Source organism: Aquarana catesbeiana, linkage group LG01 (assembly GCF_042186555.1).
Source record: "Aquarana catesbeiana isolate 2022-GZ linkage group LG01, ASM4218655v1, whole genome shotgun sequence".
NCBI lineage: Eukaryota > Metazoa > Chordata > Amphibia > Anura > Ranidae > Aquarana > Aquarana catesbeiana.
The window spans coordinates 606,694,223-606,708,545 of NC_133324.1; the positions used below are offsets into that span (position 1 = coordinate 606,694,223).

At 47.3% G+C, this 14,323-nt stretch overlaps 1 protein-coding gene across 7 annotated transcripts in view; it reads right to left on the reverse strand.

Annotated features, from left to right (window-relative positions):
* Positions 1-14,323, reverse strand: part of ARHGEF18 (Rho/Rac guanine nucleotide exchange factor 18) — a 355,668-nt gene that overhangs the window by 193,689 nt on the left and 147,656 nt on the right. For all 7 annotated transcript variants that reach the window (XM_073599247.1, XM_073599232.1, XM_073599238.1 and 4 more), the window contains exon 9: positions 3,376-3,535. In XM_073599247.1, the coding sequence (XP_073455348.1) occupies positions 3,376-3,535 (160 nt within the window). The remainder of the gene's footprint in view (positions 1-3,375; positions 3,536-14,323) is intronic.

Genomic DNA, 14,323 nt, shown 5'->3' on the forward strand with positions numbered 1-14,323 from the left:
ACCCCCCTCCTGCCCAGACCAATTTTCAGCTTTCAGCGCTGTCGCACTTTGAATGACAATTGCGCGATCATACAACACTGTACCCAAATTAAATTTTTTTTACCACAAATAGAGCTTTATTTTGGTGGTATTTAATCACAGCTGGGATTTTTATTTTTTGCTAAGCAAAGAAAAAAAGATGGAAAATTTTGAAAAAGAAAAAAAAAAAATCACGTTTCATAGTTTGTTATAAAATTTTGCAAACAGGTAATTTTTCTCCTTCATTGATATGTGCTGATGAGGCGGCACTGGTGGGCACTGATGGGGACAGATAAGGCGGCACTGATGGGCACTGGTAGGTGGCACTGTTGTGGGCACTGATGGGTGACACTGGTGGGCACTGGTAGGCGGCACTGCTGCCTATTGCTGTGTCACTGGCAGGGGGCAGATGATCGCCGTGATCGGGACTGATGTCCCTCTCACGGCCGTTGGTGATCGGGTTTTTTTTTCCTTCTCACGCTGTCAGCGCGAGGAGGAAAAATAGTCGATTACCGGCTCTGTTTACGTCACATGATCAGCTGTCATCGGGACCGACCCCTTACTCTGATCTGTGATCAGGCGAGTCTCATAGACTCGTTGATCACCTAGTGCTCCGCGTGCGCCCTGCAGGGGGCGCGCAGGCTGCTCGTGCACGGGACGACGTCAATAGACGTCGTCCCGGCAATGTAGGTCCGCGCTGTTGCCGTCATTTGGCAATAGCGCGGATCTGAAGAGGTTAAATAACTAAAATATTCAGTAAAAAATTTATTTACAACAAAAGGCAGTTCAGGAAACCACTGCCAGATAAAAAACAAAAAAATTACACTCAATAACATATAGCTCCGCAATTACAGGCTGAGCAGGGTGCTTCAACTACCATTTGGGGGGGCCCAAATGGTAGTTGAAAAAGAAAGCCACCAGTGAGCTCAGCAACTCCAAAAGACCATGGAAAACAACTGTGGTGAATGACTCAAGAATTCTTTCCCTGGTGAAGAAAACACCCTTCACAACAGTTGGCCAGATCAAGAACACTCTCCAGGAGGTAGGTGTATGTGTGTCAAAGTCAACAATCAAGAGAAGACTTCCCCAGAGTGAATGCTGAGCTCACTGGTGTGCTCTTTCTTTTTAAGGATGTTCCAAGCACTTGATTTGGCCACACCAAATGTTTTTGCTATCTCTCTGATGGGTTTGTTTTGTTTTTCAGCCTAATGATGGCTTGCTTCACGGATAGTGTCAGCTCTTTGGATCTCATATTGAGAGTTGACAGCAACAGATTCCAAATGCAAATAGCACACTTGAAATGAACTCTGGACCTTTTATCTGCTCCTTGTAAATGGGATAATGAGGGAATAACACACATCTGGCTATGGAACAGCTAAGCAGCCAATTGTCCCATTACTTTTGGTCCCTTAAAAAGTGGGAGGCACATATACAAACTGTTGTAATTCCTACACCGTTCACCTGATTTGGATGTAAATACCCTCACGTTAAAGCTGAAAGTCTGCAGTTAAAGCACATCTTGTTTGTTTCATTTCAAATACATTGTGGTGGTGTATAGAGCCAAAAAGATTAGAATTGTGTCGATGTCCCAATATTTATGGACCTGACTGTATATATAGCAACATACTTGAAAGCACTCTCGTGACCTTGGGGGGGGGGGGGGGGTTGGGGTTGGGGTAGGTAAAGGGCTCCACCAGACCCAGCAAGCAGACTTTTAACTTGCAGGGCACTTAAATGGCCATCACTATAGAGATACATTGGAGGACTTGTGTCCAAAAGTCAGTAATTATGGGACAACTCCAAAACATGTGAATAAAGTCTGCATGTGCCATGGCTGTGAAACACAGTTGTGGCATATGTACACCCCTAGCCAATGCCTCCATTGCTAAAGGTGGTAGCAGTTGGTAAAAGCGCAGCTCAACCATGGGTTTTTACCATCCCCAAACTTGTATGAATAAGCCCTAAGGACTCCTTCATCCATGTACTCTGGCCTTGTGAAAGAGTGGATTGTTCACAGAGCTGGAGCTGCCTGTTACTCTAAGGCAGGGGGTCTCCAAACTTTATACACAAAGGGCCAGTTTACTGTCCTTCAGACTTTAGGGGAGCCAGGCTGCGGCCAGCAGGAATAGAAATAATTTCTGGCATCAGTGACCGTAAATAGTGCCCCATCTTTAATATTAAGGGGAGAATTAGTGCCCCATTGTTACATAGTTACATAGTTAGTAAGGTTGAATAAAGACACCAGTCCATCCAGTTCAACCTGAGTGAGTGTGGGTCTACAACCCTGACCCTTGTCCCTAACCCTGAACATCGCACACTCACATCAGTCCCTACCCTCAATCCAAGGTCCCCATTCATATACTAGGGCCAATTTTGGACAGAAGCCAATTAACCTACCAGCATGTCTTTGGAGTGTGGGAGGAAACCGGAGTACCCGGAGGAAACCCACGCAGGCACAGGGAGAACATGCAAACTCCAGGCAGGTAGTGTCGTGGTTGGGATTCGAACCAGCGACCCTTTTTTACTGCTAGGCGAGAGTGCTAACCACTGCACCACTGTGCATTGTTGATGTTAGAGGCAGGAATTTTGCCCCATCTTTGGTGCCAGTGGGCAGAATAGCGAGGTTAATTTTCTCAAGACTGGAGAGTGAAAAATCTGGTGCAGCTCTGCAAAGAAACCAATCAGCTTCTAGATTTTTTTTTTTTTTTTGTCAGTTCACACTCTCTTCGCATGCGGCTCACAGCAGAAGTCCGGTGTGTGCCCCGTTCACTGTTTCAGGTCCAATTTCAGCCGGAATTTTTGGCTGAATTGTGACCCAAAACAGACCAAAAGACGCACAGGGCTCCTGTGCAAATTTGCACCAGAGCCGCTGCGGAGGTATGTGAACCGGCTCCATAGAGAGCCGGTCAAAATCTCCTGAATTGGATGCGGGGAACCCCGTGTGCAGGTGTACCCTGAATGTAGTACCCCGTGGTTTCTAACAGCAGCCCTGATTGCAGACATATTAACAGTAATCTAAAAAGCCAGTCATACATCTTGAACTTTTCTACAAAGATTAATATCCCTTCTTTCTACACAGATGACCAGTACATGTGTTAACTGTGAAGCAGAGAATCTTTTGTCATGTTTCATCGACAGCGTCACATAACATCTCAGCTTTAAAAATAGTGTTTTGTTGCTCAAGAGATGGCTCATGCTGATTAGACATAATTTTTCCTAAATCTTCTCCTGTGGTGAGATAATGAGTTTAGTAATAACCTTGCTTTCATGCTTTGAAGCATTAAAAATAGAGACTAAAGAAAATAAGGCAATGTGAATGTGGCATCCCCTCCAACCAAAGAAGCAGTGCCTACTCACGCATGCATTGCAGTCCACGCCCATTTACAAGTGCCTTGGTGCATAAAGTGCATTTGGCGTGATTTGAGAAGCAGCCTGGCACCAGCTCATGCCAATTGACATTCATCAACTTGTCCTTTGGTTCTCTGCCCTTTTCTTTCAGCTGCTCTTTTATCTTACCCTAGAAGACAACATAAAGATCAAAAATAAATCATTACCAACATTTTAACATTTCTGTAGTTGCATTAAGATCTGTAAAATTACTATCAAGACTATGGTATTGCGCATTATTCATGACACATTTAGTATTTAATAAACATCATGTTATTTTGGAACAAGATACAGTTAAAACTACAATCAGCAATCACTAATTTTAGTGGCATGTCTAGACAGCTGTTTTCGGCCAAGCACCTGATATCCTTGGAAAAATTGTGGCTGCACCCACCATGACTGCCATATTGTGCAATGAGCACAGAGCAAACAAGAGTCCCAATGTCTCATGGAAACTTGGGTTTTGCCTGTTTCAAAATGACCCAGCTGTGAAGTGCTAAGGAGGTCATTTGCATCAGAGCTTCCTAAAGCTCTTGGACCTGTACAGCACCACTTCTGGAAAACTCGTTGGCTGTATTAAGCAATTTTGTTTGCAACGTCACTTCCGTTGCATCCTCTGATGGGTAGCTACACGATAGAACACCGGCATGCCCTGCCTTTTAATGTTGTGGCCTGAACACCATTTTGTCCCGCATGCTCCCTACTACCTCCATGTGCAGAATATCTGCCTCTCGCCATAGGTTGGTCTGACTTTTTTAATAAAGGGCATTATCTAAATTAAATGGCATTTATGGCAATAATGGAAATATATGGTGTTTTGGTATGCATTACTTTACTGCACAAATGTGCAGTGGTCTGCTGCAAACACAGGTCAGCTTTGCCTGTTCTCTATAACAAGTGTACACTAGGGATGAGCCGAACACCCCCCGGTTCGGTTCGCACCAGAACCCGCGAACGGACCGAAAGTTCGCACGAACGTTAGAACCCCATTGACGTCTATGGGACTCGAACGTTCGAAATCAAAAGTGCTCATTTTAAAGGCTAATTTGCATGGTATTGTCCTAAAAAGGGTTTGGGGACCCGGGTCCTACCCCAGGGGACATGTATCAATGCAAAAAAAACTTTTAAAAACGGCCGTTTTTTCGGGAGCAGTGATTTTAATGATGCTTAAAGTAAAAAAAAAAAGTGAAATATTCCTTTAAATATCGTACCTGGGGGGTGTCTATAGTATGCCTGTAAAGTGACGCGTGTTTCCCATGTTTAGAACAGTCCCTGCACCAAATGTCATTTTTAAAGGAAAAAATCTCATTTAAAACTGCTTGCGGGTTTAATGTCATGTCGGGTCATGGCAATATGGATGAAAATCAGTGAGACAAACGGCATGGGTACCCCCCAGTCCATTACCAGGCCCTTTGGGTCTTGTATGGATATTAAGGGGAACCCCGCACCCAAATTAAAATAAGGAAAGGTGTGGGGCCACCAGGCCCTATATACTCTGAACAGCAGTATACAGGCGGTGCAAACAAGACAGGGACTGTAGGTTTGTTGTTAAGTAGAATCTGTTTGTAATTTTGAACATTTTTAACGTGTTTAGCTCCAGCCAAAAAATCTTTTCTAAGCTTTTTGGAAAACATAGGGAAGGGTTATCACCCCTGTGACATTTGTTTTGCTGTCTTTCCTCCTCTTCAGAAGATTTCACCTCACTTTTTTGTCCCAATGAAAAATGTTTTTTGAAAATTTGGGTTTTTTTGTGGAACAAGGATTGGAAAGCATCAGTGGAAAGGAGAAATTGTTTTCCCATATTAACTCTTACAGGAGAGAATTTCCCTTCCTAGGGGTAGATTTCATCTCACTTCCTGTTGTCTCCTTCCGTTTGCAAGTAGGAGTCGTTTGTAAGTTAGATGTTTGAAAGTAGGGTCCTGCCCTATATACTCAGCAGAAATTTGGGCCTTAGGTGTTGCTGTGGCCACAACACTGTAAGCCCTCACAGGGCCCTGCTGTGAAATATTAGATCAAGAATTGTAATTACATGCCCCTGTTGAACAGGAGCTGAAAAATTAGGCCTTAGGCACTGGTGCTGGTGCCACAACACTGCAACCCCTCACAGACACTCTAGTTGGAACGCAGGAACGAGCCCTGCTGCAAATTATTGCTTCAAAAATTGTAATTACACGCCCCTGTTAGACAGGGGCAGAAAAATTGGGCCTTAGGCACTGGTGCTGGTGCCACAACACTGCAACCCCTCACAGACACTCTAGTTGGAACGCAGGAACGAGCCCTGCTGCAAAGTATTGCATCAAAAATTGTAATTACACGCCCCTGTTAGACAGGGGCAGAAAAATTGGGCCCTAGGCACTGGTGCTGGTGCCACAACACTGCAACCCCTCACAGACACTCTAGTTGGAACGCAGGAACGAGCCCTGCTGCAAATTATTGCATCAAAAATTGTAATTACACGCCCCTGTTAGACAGGGGCAGAAAAATTGGGCCTTAGGCACTGGTGCTGGTGCCACAACACTGCAACCCCTCACAGACACTCTAGTTGGAACGCAGGAACGAGCCCTGCTGCAAAGTATTGCATCAAAAATTGTAATTACACGCCCCTGTTAGACAGGGGCAGAAAAATTGGGCCCTAGGCACTGGTGCTGGTGCCACAACACTGCAACCCCTCACAGACACTCTAGTTGGAATGCAGGAACGAGCCCTGCTGCAAAGTATTACATCAAAAATTGTAATTACACGCCCCTGTTAAACAGGGGCTGAAAAATTGTGCCTTAGGCACTGGTGGTGGCGCCCAGAACCAAAAATGTTCTTACAAGCTATCAGCGTGATGATTGAGGAGGAAGAGGATAATTACTCAGGGATAGTCACTCAGCATCAGCATAGGCAGTCTTTGAAGGGATCTGAGATTTCAAAAAAAATTATTCGGTTACATCAGCATCAGGTGCTTGGTAGCTGGTGGTGATCCAAGACTCATTCATTTTTATGAAGGTCAGCCGATCGACCGAGTCGGTGGACAGACGCACCCTGTGATCGGTTACCACGCCTCCAGCAGCACTGAATGTGCGTTCCGAAAGAACGCTGGATGCAGGACAGGCCAGTAGCTCAATTGCATACTGTGCAAGCTCTGGCCAGTGATCCATCCTCAAGACCCAGTAACCCAGAGGATTTTCGGTGGGAAAGGTGTCCAAGTCTGATCTTGCCCCTAGGTATTCCTGCACCATGTAAAACAGACGCTGGCGATGGTTGCTGGAACCGATCATACCTTGGGGCTGCGGACCAAAAAATTGTCTGAACGCATCGGTCAGACGGCCACCTTCTCCACCGCTCCTTCTTTGACTGACCGAAGCCTCAGCAACACGTTGTCCAGAAACAGGAGTTTGTAACCTCCCAGTCTCTGGGAACGCGTTGCACAGACCTTTCTGCAAGGCCTCCCGAAGATGTTTCATCCTCTGCTCCCTCTGCGATGGCAAGATAAGGTCCGCAACCTTACCCTTGTAACGTGGATCAAGGAGGGTTGCCAGCCAGTATTGGTCCTTCTCCTTGATACCACGAATACGAGGATCCTTACGCAGGCTTTGCAGGATCAGGGAGGCCATGCAGCGTAGGTTTGCTGAGGCATTCGGTCCGGAGTCCTCTGGGTCACTAAGAACGACATGGTCCGCAGCCACCTCCTCCCAGCCACGTACAAGTCCATGTGTTTCTTGGGACTGATCCCTTAAAGACTGCTGCTGATGCTGAGTGCCAGGCTCCACCTCCATACTGACACAATCTTCCTCCTCCTCCTCTTCCTCCTCGTCCTCTTCCTGTGTGATCGGCGGGCACGCAGGAACACTGTCTGGATAAAGGGGGCCTTGAGAGCTAAGGAAGTCCTCCTCTTCCTGCCTCTGTTCTGCCTCAAGTGCCCTGTCCATTATTCCACGCAGCGTGTGCTCCAACAGGTGGACAAGGGGGACAGTGTCACTGATGCATGCACTGTCACTGCTCACCATCCTCGTGGCCTCCTCGAATGGTGACAGGACAGTGCATGCATCCCTGATCATGGCCCACTGGCGTGGGGAAAAAAAACCAAGCTCCCCTGACCCTGTCCTGGTGCCATAGTCGCACAGGTACTCATTGATGGCCCTCTGCTGCGTGTGCAGCCGCTGCAGCATGGCCAACGTTGAGTTCCACCTGGTGGGCATGTCACAGATTAGGCGGTTCTTGGGCAGGTTAAACTCCTTTTGGAGGTCCGTCAGCCGAGCACTGGCATTATATGACCGGCGGAAATGCACACAGACTTTCCTGGCCTGCCTCAGGACATCCTGTAAGCCCGGGTACCTGCCCAAGAACCGCTGCACCACCAAGTTAAGGACGTGAGCCAAACAGGGCACATGGGTCATTTGTCCCTGTCGGAGGGCAGAGAGGAGGTTGGTGCCATTGTCGCAAACCACCATTCCTGCCTTAAGTTGGCGTGGCGTCAACCACCTCTGAACCTGCCCCTGCAGAGCTGACAGAACCTCTGCCCCAGTGTGGCTCCTGTCCCCCAAGCACACCAGCTCAAGCACCGCATGGCATCTTTTGGCCTGCGTACTTGCGTAGCCCCTTGAACGCCTACGGAGCACCGCTGGTTCCGAGGAAGAGGCCATGGAGGAAGAAGAAGAGGAGGGGGTGGAGGAGAGAGGTGTGTCACAATCAGCATTTTGGAGGCGTGGTGGCGGAACAACCTCCAACACTACTGCACCTTGTCCTGCATCCTTCCCAGCTGCCAGCAGAGTCACCCAATGCGCCGTGAAACTTAGGTAACGTCCCTGTCCATGCCTGCTGGACCATGAGTCAGCGGTAATATGCACCTTACCGCTGACCGCCCTGTCCAGCGAGGCATGGACATTGCCTTCCACATGCCGGTAGAGAGCCGGAATCGCCTTCCGTGAGAAAAAGTGGCGTTTGGGTACCTGCCACTGAGGAACCGCACATTCCACAAACTCACGGAAGGGGGCAGAGTCTACCAACTGAAAAGGCAGCAGTTGAAGTGCTAGCAATTTTGCCAAGCTAGCATTCAACCGCTGGGCATGTGGATGGCTGGGAGCAAACTTCTTTCGGCGGTGCAGCAGCTGGGGCAGGGAAATTTGCCTGGTACAATCTGACGTCGGTGTACCAAAAGCAGATTGCCCACAAGTACTTGGCTGTGACACACCTAATTCTACACCTTCATTCCTCTCACTGCAGGTCTCAGAGAGGACTGAAGGTCTAGTGGGGTTGGAAATCTCAGCTGATGAGGAGCAAGGAGAGATCCTCTTTGTTCTTTGGTGTGGGTCTTTTAGATACGCTTGCCAACGAACTGCATGGCAGGTCAACATATGTCTGGTCAAGCATGTGGTACCCAAGCGGGAGATATTTTGGCCACGCGAGATACGCTTGAGACATATGTTGCAAATAGCAGCGGTGCGATCTGATGCACTCGTCTCAAAAAAGGCCCACACCAAAGAACTTTTTGAATAACGCGCAGAGACTGCAGCGCCCTGCACATGTGGAGCTTTGGGGTGTGATGCAGTCAATGTGCTGCCCTTAGGCTGGCCCCTGGAGGGCATCCTGCCTCGTTGGTGATGTGCTGCCGCCTCCTCCTCCTCCTCCTCCTCCTCCTCCTCCTCCTCTCTCCTATCAGGCACCCACGTTGAGTCAGTGACCTCATCATCCCCTCCCTCCTCATCACTGGAGCAAACCTGGCAGTATGCTGCAGCAGGGGGAGCATGACTGCCAGATTGCTGTCCTTCTTGGGCACCCCCTCTGTCCGCGCTCATGTTACTGCCTTCATCGAGCTCAGTATCGTCATCAGAGCCTTCCAAACGCTGGGCATCCTCCTGGAGCATGTACCCAACACTGTGGTCAAACAGTTCGAGGGAATCCTCATGAGGACATGGTGGAGCTAGGGAAGGAGTCACTGATGACATTGAGCTGAGGGAAGAGGCCGCTGCTTTGCCAGACAAAGCACCCTGGGCATGGGTGAGAGAGGATGAGGAGGATGAGGACGGCTTGGTCATCCACTCGACCAAGTCTTCCGCATGTTGCGGCTCAACATGGCCAGCTGCCGAAAAAAAGGCCAAGCGTGTCCCATGGCCACGTGCTGATGAGGATGCACCGTCTCCACGACCAGCACTAGACACAGAGCCTGCTTGCCCTCTCTTATTGGCTTGTGACTGTCTGCCTCTCCTTCTTGGCCTTCCAGACATACTAATGGCCTGTAGCTGCACTAAGCTGGGATAGAACACCTGTAATTTTCTTCAAGTAGCTTTATATACTGTAACCAGACAAGCCTGCCTGTCAGTAGGAAGATAACAGGAACGGATCTAGCTGAACACTGTGAGCAGGACGCACTGTACTAAATGTAAATAGTCTAGCTGCCTGACCGTGGTACTAATAGGATCAAATAGAACACCTGTAATTTTCTTCAGGTAGCTTTATATACTGTAACCAGACAAGCCTGCCGGTCAGTAGGAATTTAACAGGAACGGATCTAGCTGAACACTGTGAGCAGGACGCACTGCACTAAATGTAAATAGCAGGAACGGATCTAGCTGAACACTGTGAGCAGGACGCACTGCACTAAATGTAAATAGTCTAGAAGATAACAGGAACGGATCTAGCTGAACACTGTGAGCAGGACGCACTGCACTAAATGTAAATAGTCTAGAAGATAACAGGAACGGATCTAGCTGAACACTGTGAGCAGGACGCACTGCACTAAATGTAAATAGCAGGAACGGATCTAGCTGAACACTGTGAGCAGGACGCACTGCACTAAATGTAAATAGTCTAGAAGATAACAGGAACGGATCTAGCTGAACACTGTGAGCAGGACGCACTGCACTAAATGTAAATAGCAGGAACGGCTCTAGCTGAACACTGTGCGCAGGACGCACTGCACTAAATGTAAATAGCAGGAACGGATCTAGCTGAACACTGTGAGCAGGACGCACTGCACTAAATGTAAATAGCAGGAACGGATCTAGCTGAACACTGTGAGCAGGACGCACTGCACTAAATGTAAATAGCAGGAACGGATCTAGCTGAACACTGTGAGCAGGACGCACTGCACTAAATGTAAATAGCAGGAACGGATCTAGCTGAACACTGTGAGCAGGACGCACTGCACTAAATGTAAATTGCAGGAACGGATCTAGCTGAACACTGTGAGCAGGACGCACTGCACTAAATGTAAATAGTCTAGAAGATAACAGGAACGGATCTAGCTGAACACTGTGAGCAGGACGCACTGCACTAAATGTAAATAGCAGGAACGGATCTAGCTGAACACTGTGAGCAGGACGCACTGCACTAAATGTAAATAGCAGGAACGGATCTAGCTGAACACTGTGAGCAGGACGCACTGCACTAAATGTAAATAGCAGGAACGGATCTAGCTGAACACTGTGAGCAGGACGCACTGCACTAAATGTAAATTGCAGGAACGGATCTAGCTGAACACTGTGAGCAGGACGCACTGCACTAAATGTAAATAGTCTAGAAGATAACAGGAACGGATCTAGCTGAACACTGTGAGCAGGACGCACTGCACTAAATGTAAATAGCAGGAACGGATCTAGCTGAACACTGTGAGCAGGACGCACTGCATTAAATGTAAATAGTCTAGATAGAAGATAACAGGAACGGATCTAGCTAAACTGAATACAGTGTATATATATATATGCAACACCTGGGATGCATATATATACACAATACACTGTAAGTGCAGCTAACTGACTGACTGTTCTGCCTAATCTATCTAACTCAAATCAAATGACACTGTCTCTCTCTCTCTCTATCTCTCAGCACACCGGAACACACACTACACAGGGCCGCCGTGCAGGCGGCCTTATATAGTGTGGGGTGTGTACTAAATCCCCTGAGCCATAATTGGCCAAAGCCACCCTGGCTTTGGCCAATTACAGCTCTCTCTACTGACGGCGCTGTGATTGGCCAACCATGCGGGTCATAGTGCATGCTTGGCCAATCATCAGCCAGCAATGCACTGCGATGCCGCAGTGAATTATGGGCCGTGACGCGCCACACGAATTTAGCGCGAACGGCCCATAACGTTCGCAATTCGGCGAACGATCGAACAGCCGATGTTCGAGTCGAACATGGGTTCGACTCGAACACGAAGCTCATGCCTAGTGTACACTGTGGCCCCCAATATAAAAAATGGGTTCTGGCAAAAGAAAAATTGCCTCCACCGTAAAAATGAATACTAAATCCAACCCATTTAAAAAAAAAAAAAAAAAAAAAACACAAGACAACAAAAAACTTTAAGGGGGCCCAGAAACTAAACGGCAACTGCAATTGTTGCTACTGGCACTCCAAGATGAGCATGCACTGTGGAGCTATTTATTTTACAAAAATGTTTTTTGTTCCTGCAAAATATCCTTGTACTATCAGAGCTATCAGACATTTTGCTTTCATTCTCATTGTACACCAGTGGAAGTGGCTGGATGCAGAGCAGAAGCAGGTGCTGGGCACTGGAATGCAAAGCTCCTGTAGAGAAATAAAATCTCAGCTGAACCTCTAGCAAATGCCCACTCCACTCCTCTCTTTTGTTACCCAGGTCAGTGAATTCAATTCTATTGGGTTTTTCCCATACACATTCACTTGTTGACTGGGCTATTGGAGACATACAGTCCTTACAGCAGTGCATCCTCAGTCTTTCCCTCCACCCACTATTACCATTGATTCTTCTGCAGCAAGATCGGGAGTTTTTTGTTGTGTTAAGAAGCAAGGTGAGATTTTGCCTCCTCATTGGCTGTACAATTTGCTATCGGACTGCTGCCTGACACAACATCACTCACTATAGCCCTTCTCCTTGGTGGAAACACAAGCCACATATGACTAAATTACCGACCATCTGAAGAGGGGGGTCATTTGGAGGTACATGTCACCTTGCAGGAACAGAATTCCTTTTTGTTCAGGAAAAAATGGCCACTACAGTTTAGTCATACCATTTGGTCTCTGCAATGCCCCATGTTCCAAACGTTTGTCAGGGTTGTCTTTAGAGACTGTCTGTACATCTGTGTCATGATTTATTTAAACCACATGTAGCAGTGCCCCTGTGGGGTCATGGAGTGTAGTAGTTCCACCTGTCGCCCTGCTCAGCCAGGCATTTACTTCCAGTGACGCGTTGCCAGACAAATGAACAATCCTTCAGCTTGTTCTTATTAGGGGATTTAACTTGGATGGGTAAAAGGGACATGTGATGCCCAGATAATTGGTTTTGTTGAATTGAACAAACGATTTTGAATCTATATTGGCAGTCTCTAAAGCTCCATAATCCTCCAGCACATCACTTGAGTAAATGCCACTTCTCTACTGCGCAATCCTAGATTCCGGTCACAGTTAGAACATGGTTAGGCCTCACTCTGAATAAGTCCCAACTGTTCAATATCCGCCATTTGCTGGCAAGGGTCTGCAGGCCCCTTTGGTGTAGCAACCAATAGCGATGAAAATAAGTACTTTTGTGCTAACTGAAGTCCTGCCAACCCTCCTGGCCGCAGCAACTTGACTTGAACCCCAGCGATAACATAGTCTCTCCCTCTGGCTTTACATCCAATCCTGGCATGTCTCTCCCAGATCTCCACACTGTGCCTGTCACTCACCGACCCCGGAATGGATCCCTCCTAGTTACTTCCCCGGCAATGCTCCCCTCTGTCCTTTTCCTGCTCCTGTATGGGACACCTTATGTAGGAAGGGGTTCCTTTCCAGCTCCCGAGCTCCAGACAGACCCAGAGTCGCCCCCAAGCCGCCCCCCCGGAAAGGGAGCTACCACAGGCCCACGACAGCCTAACGCTCCATCACTAGTTCTTCCACCCGACAACTCCTCCCACAGCAGGCTGACCATGAGTCCTGCCCCCTGCCAATCCTAGTTGGGGATTGGTCAGGGCTCCCAGATACACTCCAACCCTCTGCCCTTCCCCTTTTCCAGAACCTTCCAGAAACAGAGATGGCGCCAGAGAGATGAAGTGCATGTCAGTCATCTGCTGCTACTCTCAAAACCACTCCCAGCCCCCACATCAAAAACAAACAGGCCCATCTCACACCTAAGCCTGCCTAAATTTACCTGCACTGGCTGTAAAAACAAAACAACTACCTCTAGCACATCCTACCTGGTGCTACATACATACTGTAATAATTTTCTCACCATTTCTGGCCTCCCATCATGATGCATGCTAGGAGGGTGCATCAACGATTACGAGAAAAAGAGCTCTACACTATACTTACAAAGTGTCTGTTTAAGCTCACAGAGGTTCTTTTCCTGGAATTTTAGTCTCCACCCAGGGTTTACACATGAATCCAGTCAAAGTTGCTGAAAACTTGAACTGGTTACAGCCCTAGGGCTTCAGAAACCATCCAGAGCATAGGCTTTGCTAATTAATACTGTCAGTATTTCTCAACACTGCCCTAACCAAGATGCATCAAGGTTCAATGCTTGATTCTTCTTCAACTTCCTCTTCAAAGTGGTGAAACCACTTTTAAACATCATAAAAACCTGCCCTAGGTCTTTTCCAGTCCATGTTTTTAGACTTTTCCACACTCCCCCTGCTGCTGAACATGTCCTCTGTAGGTTAAGTCCGGAAAAGCTACTGTATATAAGGGTCCTTTCATACGGGCGTTCAGTTTTTTTTAGTTCAGTTCAGTCACTTTTTTTTTGGTTAAAATAAGGATGTAAATTTTTACATGCGTTTTCATGTCCACTGACATCCGTTTTAAATCAGTTTTTTACCAAAAAAAAAAAGTAACTGAACTAAAAAAACTGAACGCCCATGTTATTGGGTGAAAAACGGATGTCAGCGGATGGGATGTAAAAGGATATCGTCCGCTAACATCTGTTTTTCGTCTGTTCTGTTTTTAAACAGAAGAAAACGTTTTTTTTTTCCGTCTCAAAAAACGG